The 13,118-nt window shown below is 39.2% G+C and overlaps 1 protein-coding gene across 1 annotated transcript in view; it reads right to left on the bottom strand.

Annotated features, from left to right (window-relative positions):
• Positions 1–7,215, bottom strand: part of LOC138013846 (serine-rich adhesin for platelets-like) — a 31,276-nt gene extending 24,061 nt beyond the window's left edge. The window contains exon 1 of the mRNA XM_068860894.1: positions 6,990–7,215. Coding sequence (XP_068716995.1) covers positions 6,990–7,095 — 106 coding nt within the window. The 5' untranslated portion in view covers positions 7,096–7,215. The remainder of the gene's footprint in view (positions 1–6,989) is intronic.
• Between the last annotated feature and the right edge of the window lie 5,903 nt (positions 7,216–13,118).

The raw sequence follows: 13,118 nt of genomic DNA, 5'->3' as shown, positions 1-13,118 counted from the left end.
CGTTCACTCAACAAACGAGCACTGTGATTGCTTGATTCTTGGTCACGTGCCCCTGATCAAATTCAACGGGATACAATAGGAATTTGCATGATGACTCCATTTGACTACAAGTACCAGAATCCCTCAGGTATTGCTTGTCTCATGCTAATTAGAGTCTATTGTTACTTTTACCCCACTGGGAATACAAAATTTAATCAGGAAGAAAAGAAAAACAAACTGAATTCTAGTAGTTGAAGTCAAATGACGCTATCGTGAAAGTTGCCTATTCAGCAGTTGTTGCCCACGTTTGTTTGTTTTGCTACAAATGTTGAAGGGAAAGTCTAAATATAAAGCACAACTTGAAGCACTTAATGTATAGTCCCTCGGGAAACTACTTAGTTTAGTTTTGCATCGAGTGCTGATTTTTCCAGAGACGAAGTCAGGACTCTCGAGAAAATAAAACTAAACAAACAAAAAACAAAAGTAGCTGTTTCCCTCGGGACCAAAGAGCAAGGGAAAACTTCGTGACGCTTGTCAAAATTGACCTTGATCCAGTTACATTTTTTGACAGCCTGCAGTGTTTTGATTGTTATTTTTTATATTTTGACAACAGCTGCTCAATAGGCCATTTGCGAGTTCATGTCTGCCTCCTCTTCAAAGCGAGTCTAAGGGGGTGTTTACATGATACCGGTACGAGTTTCATTCTGGTACGAGTTCATCCCGGTTCTTACTTATCGCTCTGTATTTGTTTACATGATACCGGTGAAAAATCTCATACCAGTACAACTCATACCGGTATGAGTTCATCCCGGTAGTTGTACCGGATGGAAATTCTCAAAACGGTATGAAAAGTTATACCGGTATCATGTAAATGCTACATTGACTCCCATTCCGGTACGAGTCGTCAAGTCGTGGTGGACTGGGACTATTGACGCATGCGTTGTATTTCTAAATATTCGTCAAGATGGCGTCCGGTGCAGTTGCACGCGCCATATTATGCCGCCTGACAACCATTTGATTGAGTAAAACATTTGCGATAGTATTCGCCAATGTGATTGCCGAAGCAGCAAAAGAAAACATACTTAATAGCAATACTTCATTGGACGCCATTATTGTTTTGGTTCATGCGTCATCCCTGTGTCAATATTTGTGTCGTCCATGTAAACGCGGTATGAAGTTGACAACTCGTACCAGAATGAAACTCGTACCGGTATCATGTAAACACCCCCTAAGTGCGAAGTTTTTGTGATAGTAATTAGTTCTACTTTACATTTGAATGAAAACTAATTTTCATAACGAAAACTTCGCACTTGGACTCGCTTTGAAGAGGAGGCAAACATGAACTCGGAAATGGCCTATTCAGCCTATATTACACGTTTTGACGCTTTAACAACCTTCATCGTGAATCAGTTAGTTCACTGTTAGGCAAATTAGGTAATGATATTTGCCTTGTGTAATAACTAGAGGATATTACATGGCCGCACGGGGATACGAAATATCTCTTCGAGTGTTGAAAAATATTTTTAAACATGATCGATATTTTTCACGTGGTATTTCACTGGTGTTTATACAATAAATAATCTGATGTCACGTTCGATTTTTCTGAAATTCTCATGCAGTCAGAGATAACGGTGAGCGAGACTAAAGTACTTTAATCTATATTTTTTGGCGAACCAGGACTTTCAAAACAATTTTTCGATGTTGTTTTTGCGAGTCGCACTTGATTTGAGACCATTTACTAATATTCGTAAAAGCGGAGCTCCTCAATTATTATTTATCTATGTTTTTGTTTTCAGGTATTTTTATAATAACTAGTCTGCTTTATACCATACGATTAGTCCAGCTTTCAAGTGCTACTTTTTGCTCTTTTTGCCGTTTTCCGTCACCATCATTCAGCCTGTTTTCTCGTGCTCGTGCTTGCTCCTTCTTCTACTGCTCGTCAATATAATTTCGTCTCTTTATTCGGGTTCTTTCTTGCCCTCTTTCGTTCAGTGTTTGACACTGATGTTCTGCTTGTTTTCTCGTGCTCGTCATTCGCTCTCTTTCACGTTGAGCATCGTTTACTCGTCGCCAGCTTACTGTTTTTCTTTTCTCACTTATTCTTTTCTTTCCCCGATCCACGACATATTTAAAAAAATCTTTGCTTGTTTTACTAAAACCGCAGTGTCAAATGCCGTTCGCTGGCCATGAAACTTCGTGCGTTGGCCTACGTGAAAAGTTGAACGTACGGAGCTATGGACGGACGGAAGGTCGTACACCGAATGGTGAAATAACCAAAACCAAAATTTTTCGCATCGATCACTGGGTTAACCATGAAGCTCCCACTACAATGCAATGCAATAGGCTATTTCCGAATTAATGCCTGCCTCCTCTTCAAAGCGAGTCCAAGTGTCAGGGGCACCCAACGAATCTGTTCCTCACATTATCTGTTCCCCAGTGGAATCTTGCTGGCTGGCAAAAATACAGGTGTCTCGATGAGCTGGCTGGGAAATTTTGTCATTGATAGAGGTTTTGCCTGGGAATGTCTGACTTTTCCTTGCATTTCAACCCGAGCTGGCTGTAGAAACTCTGAAGACTGAGGATGACTAAAAAAAAAAAAAAAAAAAAAAAGATCCGACGGCTGGTCAGAGTGATTGCGCTTGCGGAAAAACCTGTTTTGTCCCGGTTTTGTCGTTTCGGATCGAGGGATTTGAAAGCGCGCGGAATTCCTGGCTGGGAAATAAATTTGATCAGCTGGCTGGGAAACCAACCAGTTTTATCTAGCTGGCTGGGAAATTTCTTATGTGTCTCGCTGGGAAAAAGGAACAGATAATGTTTTCCCAGCAACACTGAAAAACACCTGAAAATGCCTTAAAAACTCTTTATTTTCATTAACTGGGGTATAATAATACATTTTACAACAAATTGGTCGTTGGGTGCCCCTGAAGTGTGACGTTTTTGTGATAGTAATTAGTTCTACTTTGCATATTTTCATAAATGGCCTTCCAGTTCAACTGTGAAAACAGTAAGAAGATCTAAAGATGCACATGAGGTCACGGAAGCCATGAGTTTGTCCCAAAACAAAACAAAAAGAAAAACAGAGGCACTTTGGTGTACAAAAGTCGGTTTCTAGAAATAAATTGTTTAACTGTTATATGCGATTATTTCTGTTTTTTTTGGTCAAAACATGGCAGCTGATCACGTGAGTCATAAGGCTCTTATTCGCGGTCGGTCCAACGGATATAATATTACGTGATCTTCCTGTGCTTTGTTACAATGTGGTGTTAATTTATTTAGGTGGCAAAAAACAAGCACGTTTTGTTGATTTAGGCTTGTGCAAGATGGTTTGCTCCAGACTAATTTTCCTTTTCTCTCTTTCAGTATTATGGTCGAATAGCCGCATACATAATATTGCGCGCGACCACGTTGTATGATATAAAATTTCATGTTTTTCCTGATGAAGGATCTGTCTGTTTGACGGGGGCCTAACCCTCATTAACCCTTTCAATCCAAAACCAGACATTCCTTCAGACATTCGTGAAAGTATTATTTCAAATAAACACCCAAGAGTTGAGGAACTCAGCTAACTGGATAGCTTTCATTTTCTAGTTGAGGTGTCACTGAAATATAGATGCGGAAAAACCTTAATTAAAGAATTTCTTCATGGACCAAGATCGTGGAATTTGTCGAAGATAATCGAGAAGACCACGTTTTTCTTACTTGGTCAACTGCGTGCTTCTATAAAAGTTGTATTACGATTCGATGCATTCCACTTTGAAAACATACCAAGAGAATAATCGGTGCATAGGATGAGCGTTGGCGAATTTTCTAGATGACAATGTCTTCTTAGTTTCCCACAAGTCAAAGTTGGGATCCTTAGACAAAGTTCCCAGATCGCAAAAATTTCGACGCAGTTATTTATATTGGAATGCAGGAGTCGAAAGCTATCTTTCATTTTCTTTAGTTAGTACACAAAAAGAAATCAGAGAATAGGTTTTGTCTTGAATCCAAGCCAAACGCTGTATCATAATCGTTATCGCTACTACATCAATCCCACGTATTGTTTTTCAACTTAATTGGCTTTTATAGTTTTTCGAGCCAAATCAACTGCAAAAATGTAAGAAGATTCCCGTTTCAAAGGTTTTCAAGATCTTTTGCGGAATAATAGACAATACTAAAGAAATAGAATATTGTGAAGGTTCTGCATACGATGTCTCTTCTTCTCTTATCGGGTACTCCTCGCTGTTTTTATTGCCAGGCGCAAAGCTACAAAAGAATCCTTTTACTCCTTTTGTAAACAGACCCTTCATTCATATCATATCAGGAAAGATAGCTTTCCTTCGCAACTCCATATTCCTAAGCTTTAGAACAATACAATTACAGTTGACTCAATGAAGAAACTGCATTCTTCTTACCTTTTTTGAGGAGGAGAATGGACTCCTAATCCTAAGTTTTAGAACAATACAACAACGGTGACTTAATGTAGAAACTACATTCTTCTCACCTTTGCTAAGGAACAGAACAACAATTAAAATATGAACTCCTGATGATGGATGTGAGCACAGACAGCGCATTTTTAAACTTTTGGAAGCAACTTGTTATTAGTCTAATAACAGGCGTTGAAACTACAGTGGCTCCTTGAAAAGCTACCGACTCGTCCAATTTTTTACAGTGTTAAGATGACATATATAAGTCGTTCGGTTCTTAAGTCGCGTAAAACAGCTAAGCTTAATCCTAAACCGCTAAACCGATTTTTATTAAAAGTTCGACAACAAATTATTTCATCTTTCAATGCCATTGGGAAACACATTGCAATCTAACTGACGTACTTTGTGTGTTTTCCAAGAAAAGGCGTGGTACGTGAGCCGGAGCTGCACGTCGCCCACATTCCGCCTTCCACGAATACCAAGAGTAAATTAGATAACAGTGTTGATCTATCACTTTGCGGTCTTGCCCCACGCTTTGCGCGCCAAACAACAAAAGGCCGCCAATTTTAACCAATCAGAAGAAGCCATGTCACGCGTTATGTCACTGCTTCTGTCATGTTTTTTTCAGGGATATGACAACTCGGATTTTTGCGGGAACGGGTATTCTAAAAACAGACTCATTCGTGACTGTGATGGGGAGCCCACCCATGCCATAACGACACTCTTATCTTGCAAATACTTTGTGAGAGGCCACGTCTCTAGAAAATACGCGACTGGAACGAATATGTCCCTCAGTTGTCAACTATAGCATCGCGACACCACTCGTTTAAACCCATACGACTCTTTTATTTTTTGAAAAAGAAACAGCTGCCGTTTCTGCAAACACTATTAACAGAACGCTGTCGACTTATGTCGAAGTATAAGTTTACATGAGACCAAGTTAAGTAAAAATAAAAACAGATTAACACATGTAATAACTAGAAGGTTCTCTAGGAGAGCAAAGAATTATTTTCTGAACGAAAAGAAAGCTTATTTATGCGTTTTAAATATTCTTAATTTCCTAATTGCCCAGAGCAGTCCTCTTGAATTTCAATTATGGAAAAGAAACTGTTTATTTAAAAAACAGTTAAAGAAAGTAAATGTCTTTTGTGGCAAAAGAAAACAGGCTTCGTATTTTATCTTGCAATCAGCCAAGAAAGGTTTAGTGCTGTGTTAAACGAGGAGTTTAACTTGATCCCTTCAACTGGAAAGGTTTTTATTATGCAAATAAATTGTGTTTGTTTGTTTGTTTGTTGGTGTGTCCGCCCTTGACTCTGGAAAGAATTTTCTTATTATCGATGAAAAGTTAATTCTCTCTCGCGCATGATTGTGAGAACTAAGATGTTCTTTGCAACAAAGGAAACCATACTTCACTTGTTATTTTATCTCACAATCAGCCGAAAAAGGTTTTGTGCTGTGTTAAACGAGGAGCTTAAATCGATCCCTTCAAAGGACAGGTTTTTCTACAAATAACTAGTGTTTGTTTTGTGTGTCCGCTCTTAACTTTCTTATTATTGTACAAGACAGTGAGAAATTTCGTAAAGCAAAAGTGGAATCCCGGCGCCTAAAAGTTTCACATCAGGTTCACATCAGGCATCAATTGAAAACTGCCTTCTATCAATTACGATCTCATGGCAAATTGACATAGTCCAAGACGTTTTTCAGACAAACATTTACTCGTGAATAACGAGTCGTTTGCGTGTAACTGTTATTCGCGAGTAACCATTTTTGTTCGAATGGTGTTCCGGTTATGGCGGGGTTTCAAAAATAGACTCGGGCGAGATTTTGTCATTTCACCAGATAATTTTTAAGGTAGACATAACTAGGAAGATCACATTTCACGTCTTCGATTCCCGGAAAGCGAATGATGAAACGATTAATGAAGCCTAGCTTACATATACTCCATGTAATAATATTTATCGATTTATAATTATATATACGAAAATATATTGTGCAAATCAATGTGATCTAACTAAAACTAACAAGTCCAAAGCACTTGTAAAAACGCCGCTCGAGCACTACCTGATTCGTTCTGCTCTGCACATGAACAGAGACGAAAATCCGGCTACAGTCTCAAAATTCAGAACGAAACATACAAGGTCTTTTTTGGGAATCTAGAAATATTTGAGACCTTCGGAGGGTCCGTGGGATATTTTCCTATTCTGCATGTCTTGTTCGTAAAGCAAAATATTCAACCAACCTTCGTTAGCAACTAAAACAAGGATAAGCCAGACCGTTATCAAAGGGATATCCGATTTGCGCGGTTTATCGCGGCCCAACTTCATCCCCGGGACTTCATCTCACCTTTACAGGGCATGACATGCGAAAAAAATGCCGTTTGTATCTTTATATGGTGTATTTTGAAGAAAAGTAAAACCGTTTGACTGACCGAAGACAGAATTTAGATGCTGTCAAAGTGATAAAGATAACAAATTCTATACAGAACTATGTTTGTTTAATAAAACTCCTAGATATTGGGAAACCAGAAAATGTTTGAAACTTTCGAAGACTTCGCGTGCGAGATATTTTCCCGTTCTACATATTCAAGCAAAATGTCCAACTAACCTTTGTTAGAAACTAAGACAAGGATAATCCAGACGGTTCTCAAAAGGGACATCTGATTTGCGTCCATCGCAGGCCAACTTGATTTCACTGTTTCACAGCATAACATATGGGAAAAAACCGTTTGAACCTTTATGGTTCTTGAAGAAAAGTAAAACCGTTTGACTGATCGAATACACTGTAATTTAGATACTATCAAAGCAGGCTCTGAGAAACCCAGAAAAATGTATGCAGAGCAATATGTTTGTTTACTAAAAAATGCTAGACATGCGGAGAAACAAATAATTTTTTTTTATTGATTGATAGGTGTATCAAAGGTCAAAAGAACGTAAAGGGATATGTCACGCTGGTGTGGTTAAAAAAGTAACTTATCAACACAGATCGAAACATATGCTGGGTTAATAGGTTAATTCAGTTTTATTTGCGGTTTCAATCAATCCATATATAATACAAAGTACAATTTTCAGGTTGTAATTACAAGAAAAAGTAACAATTTCAAGATACAAAGCACATGCATAATACAAGTACAAACGTTACGATGCCAAAAGACTGAATGCTACATGTCATTCCTACAATTGTAGTCTCGCGCGCTTACGTGTGAAGTATTACTTTATTTAGTTTAGGTCACTCAGGATCTATATAGTTCAAAAATGAAATTTGAAGTTGAACTGATAAGAATTGTCAAAGAACGTTACTTTGGTGAAGCGAAGAGGCTTCGTGGTTCACAATTCTGTGCGGAGATTCGCAGTGACATGGGGCAGAGTCAAGAGAAAATGAGGGGACAGAGAGGGAGGCTCAGGGCGTTGGCCGGGATATGTTATGTCCACGAAAGATATTTTTAGACGAGCGGAAGTCTTTGTTCTAGCGGACGTCTGTCTTCCGAGACGTCCGCATGCAGTCTTGCCTCGCTCTCAGGTTCTTAGTGAAAAGAGAAAATGACGGCGCACGTGGAAGGCTGATGAATATTTATTTTCTTTCAAACATCGGACCGAGGTTGGCCTGCATGCGGACGTCTCGGAAGACTTCCGCTCGTCTAAAAATAACTTTCGTGGACATGACATATCCCAAGGGCTGGATCGGCAGCCTCCCTCTCTGTCCCCTCATTTTCTCTTGGCAGAGTTACAAGCGCCGACTCGCTTCCAGAGACCTCCCAATGATATTCGGCGCGCCCACTTACATAAACGACAAATTTAATGTTCCCAAAGAACCACATAAGAGCATCTAAGGTATTTCTTGCCGAGTACATTGAAAGTTCAGAACCTTGGCCAGTTTTTTCTCATCTGGACCTAACAACCACGAAATTGTGAAATGGCTCAAATCGCGTCGGATCTGGAAAATAACCACACAGGAAGGAAGCCATCCACAATGGTAATAAGCTTAGGATTTTTAATTGAGAGTTTTTTTCATATAATTATCTTCTTCAGCTTGTTATGGGGATTCTCATACAAATCCTTTTATTTTTTTGTCAGCTGTACATGGCTGCAATCTCGTTCCCAGAGCCCACGTGTCTTTTGGTCAGCGCCAACTCCGTGTCTTGGCGCTGACCAAAAGACACTTGGGCTCTGGGAACGAGATTGTACATGGCTGCTAATTGACCGGGTGAAATGGTTGTGCGCATGCGTGATGTGCTGGCCACACCGGGTTGGTGTTTGTGTCAACTTGCTCTTTTCGTTGTACTCCATAGGAGGCTGGCAGTTTGGCACGAGTTAACTGGATCAGGAAGTTACTGCAGATGGTGTTGGTCCCAGCTCCTCTCATTTCCAAATTTGCAACGCGGCCCTCCGATCCCACGCGCGATAACTTGCAGCGCACTACACCAAGTAGTTACCTGCAGCAGTATCTCTGAGGAAAACGAGAGACCAAAATCAAAAAATATAGCAAGAGACCATTGCCTTAAGTTAACGAAATTAAAGTACTATAGAAAAGGAGCTTGTGACACCAAAAAAAGTGCACACCGTGAATCTACAGTATAATAAGCTCTGATAAACTGCACGAGAATAACATTGTGTATGTTACAGGTTACGTAAATTTAAATTCAGGTTAAAATGATTTCAACCTAGGTCATTTTATCTTAAACTACAATCCTGGGCAAAAGTGTTGGGAAGGTAGCATCACTTTAGCGATAACCCCCCTCCCCCTTATCAATGTTGGATTTTCCAGGAAGAAAATGGTGACTTTTCTTGCATGAAGAACTCCAACATTTCCAGGACGAAAAAGGTGACTTTTCTTGCATGAAGAACTCCAAAATTGAATATGGGGGAGGGGCCCAAAAGAGCATGGCATTTCCCAAATAGTACACCCAATAGTTCGAACAAATCGAATTAAGTGAAGTGACGCACGCAACCTTCCCAACAAATTTTGACCAGGATTGTAGGTTGAAATTGAAAGTAGTAAACATCAACAAAAATCCATCAGTTATTAGCAAGTATGTGTATGTTGGTAAGTAAATCGGTGCTGGAAGTAGGGGGATGTGGTTAACGTACGTTTTTCATGAGTTAGTTTATAAAACGTCTTTGGTCGTTATTAAGACATCTAAGCACTGGTTTTAAATGCTTAGCATTAAGGTGGGAATTAGGCATATTGTGCATGATAACCAATTCTGCTTTTTTACTTCAGAGGTTTTGAAAAGGGCATCATTCATGGCTGAATCCCCTTAGGAGGGCAGAGGTCGACAATATCAAAGTATCGTGGTAAAAGGAATAAGTATGGCTAATCACATGATTTCGAGTGCAATTTGGAATAAATAAACACGAGTAAATTTTGTCAAAGACGACCGAAATTGCACGATCCCGTAGGGCAAGTGGAATTTGTAGTCTTTGAAAAAAATTACAAGTGCTTATTTATTCCAAATTGCACAAGAAAAATCATGTAATTACTTATTAATAATATACATGAAAAAATTCGAGATGGTTGAGCAGAAGAAATGCATGCGTATCACGCAATCAGGGAAAAATTGCGCCATAAATTGCGCCATTCAGGGCGCTCGCTCGATTTGAGAACAAAAGATTTGATTGGTTCTGACCAAACCCTTTGTTTATTAGCCAATCATAATCCAAAATTTCAATGTGTAATTTGTCTTACACTTGAACTGCACTGCTATCAGCTAATCAGAATCGAGTAATTTTTTCATCTATATTATTATAAAAGAAATGCTGAAACATGCATGACGTATTGCTGATTTTTTATTTGCTTAGTTATCATTACTACTTGCTCGATCTTTTGCTTATATTAATTGGATTAAGGTGGCTCTCACCAGTTTCAACACTTTGAAGAAACACTCTCTTTTAATAGGAAGAATAGCTCTACACACTGTATCACATAACAGCAATGCTTTGGTACCACATGAAACACCGATTATTGCTGAACAAGATGCCGTCATTGTGACGTAATAAGTTACCTTGGCAACGGGAAAGCTCAGTAAAGACACCCTATATTTTGGCTTTAGTTGCTCATATCTCAAAAACAAACTAGGTGACCCCAATTTTTTATTGCTGGAAAGTGATCAAAAGGCCAAGATTAAACTTTATAAAACGGTTTAAAAAATTCTGTACTGCACAACCAGAGCCACCTTGCAAAAGTCCAAGATTTAAGGTGGCTCTGAATCCGCTGTACAGAATTTTTCTTACGCACTGCAGAAAGTTATATCTTGGCCTTCTGATCACTTTCCAGCAATTAAAATGGGGGATCACCGAGTTTGATGAGTCGATCAGTGCATTCCTTGGTTCCCCGCGAACATGTTTAATATTCCTCCAATATTGTGTTTGAGGCAAAGTCAGTCATACTACTTAAGCTTAAGCCCTATATATTTCCTGGATATTGAAGACTGTTTTTAGCACACTCTTAAGATTTATTGTTCCGCATGAAGCCTTTTCTCTTCTATTCTATGTCGTAGTAAGATTAGTCTTGAGTAAATGTGTGTGTAATTGTGGCGATTATTTTTAATGTATTGAAATTGTAAGTAAGAAAATTTGTTAGTAACTGTTGAATGTTTATTAATAAAAATTACAACAAAAAAAATTAATAAAAACTCACAAATTCCTTTCCATTGTCTGTTTTGTCTCTAGCATGGTGACATGGATGGAGATTCGATTCGAGGGACTACTTATGTCCAGAAATGCACACCATGACAAAAATGGCAGATTTGGCGAAAGAGCTGCACGATTGACAATCTTGGCAAAATTAGCGATTTTGGCGATATTTTGCCAATTTCGTCAAATTAGTTCATCCATTGGTATTGACACTACGCGGGTGAACATTGGCGATTTTGGCGATTTTGACAAATTCGGCAATTTTGGCGATGTTTTGCCAATTTCGTCAAATTAGTTCATCTATTGGTATTTACACCACTTGGGTGAACATTGGCGATTTTGGCGATTTTGGCAAATACTGCTTTGTGTTTTACCTCGTTGGCAATTGTGGCAAAATTGTCATTTTCGCCATATTTGCCGAATTCGCCGCTTTCGCCAACTTTTATGGGCCTCCTTCACTGCTTTGTGTTTTTCCTCGTTGGCGATTGTGGCAAAATTGTCATTTTCGCCATATTTGCCAAATTCGCCGCTTTCGCCAACTTTTATGGGCCCCCTTCACTGCTTTGTGCTTTGCCTCGTTGGCGATTGTGGCAAAATTGTCATTTTCGCCATATTTGCCAAATTCGCCAACATTTTCTCTTTTTTGCCATTTTTGTTGTTGTGTGCATTTCTGGACATATCTCCGAGGGACTGTCAACTTCTGAGAGTATTCTGTCTAATTCCTTTTTCGGTACGACATTTTTGTTGTTACTGTTGACGATCAAGGGCCCATTTCTTGCGGGCTGGAGAGATCTGAGCATTTTCGCTCTTCTTCAGATAAATTTAGCCATCCTTTAGCTACTTCATAAAAGTCGCCAACTAGAAATGTTGTTGTTTTTGCTATTTATGCATTTTTTGCGCTGTTTAACCCCTTTCAACATTTCCAAAAAGAACTCAGAGTTCACACGAACACTGCCGCTCCATCGGTACGCATGTGCGAAATTGTAGTTACCGCGAAAGTTTGGAATTAGCTTTACAAAAATATGCAGCAGAAATTCAGTTGTTAACCCGACGGCATAACAGTACTGTAATGCAGAGGCCACGTAATCACAAATGTGCGATGGTGCGAGGTTCGAATCTCGGGAGTGGCATGGAAATCTTGAGAGGAAAGCGAGGTAATGTAAGAGGCAAAGCTTGTAAGTGGCCGCTACAGAGGAAGAGGTAGATGAGGGAACTAAAGAATCTGGGAAGAAGAAGCAGAGAAAAGAAGAGTTCGAAGAAAGAAAGTTCCAAAGAAAGGAAAAACCCATTTTTAGAAATTTGATAATAAACTGGTCTAAAGCATTTGAATCTCAGTAAATTTGTTGCCAAGCTAGTTTAAAACAAAATGACCTAGGTTGAAGTCATTTTAACCTGAATTTAATTTCAACCTGTAACATGTATATCGGACATAAGACATAGGCATATATGGGCCCATGTAAATGCGCATAGTTTCTTTTTCGTACCGTATAGGGATGATATCGTTGACGTCAGCTATTGTCATTCATGTGCCAACCAGAGCCTCATTGGCTGTCGAAACAAAGGGCCTTTTGTTCCCGTGGTTGGCGCATTTAAATAACAAAAGCAATATTTGTAAACAGATATCTTCCCTAGTAGGTAGTTGCATTTTGCTTGACAATCGTTGTTAAAATATATATGGTCAAATATGTGCTTGACAAACAAACTGCCCCAGACAAGAAGAGATATATGACTGCTAACATGAAGTGTTTTCAGTAACAAAGAATATGATACTTTTTTTTTTTACTTTTTTCGCTTATTTTAAGCATCCTCGGAGACCCAGGGGCAGTCAGTCGAGACGGGACGAGAATCGGGACTGGCGTAAAGTTTTCAAGTGAGACGACAGTCCCGATTTTGCCCATGATTTTCTCGTCCCGTCTCGACTGACTGCCCCTGGCTCTCCGAGGATGAATTTTGAGAAAAATTGGCATAATTCGGAAAAACGAGCATAATTTGAGCATAATGCGCCTGGGCAAAAAAATGGGTACTGCTAGTAGCATAATATGCTTTTTTTTCCACACAAGCTATGAATGATTAGGCCGCGAGTAGAACAGCACTTTCCATTTGG

The sequence above is a fragment of the Montipora capricornis genome, chromosome 8 (genome assembly GCF_036669925.1).
Source record: "Montipora capricornis isolate CH-2021 chromosome 8, ASM3666992v2, whole genome shotgun sequence".
In the NCBI taxonomy this organism is placed as follows: Eukaryota; Metazoa; Cnidaria; class Anthozoa; order Scleractinia; family Acroporidae; genus Montipora; species Montipora capricornis.
Note: the sequence above shows the minus strand (reverse complement) of the source record. Positions and strands in the feature narration are given on the sequence as shown.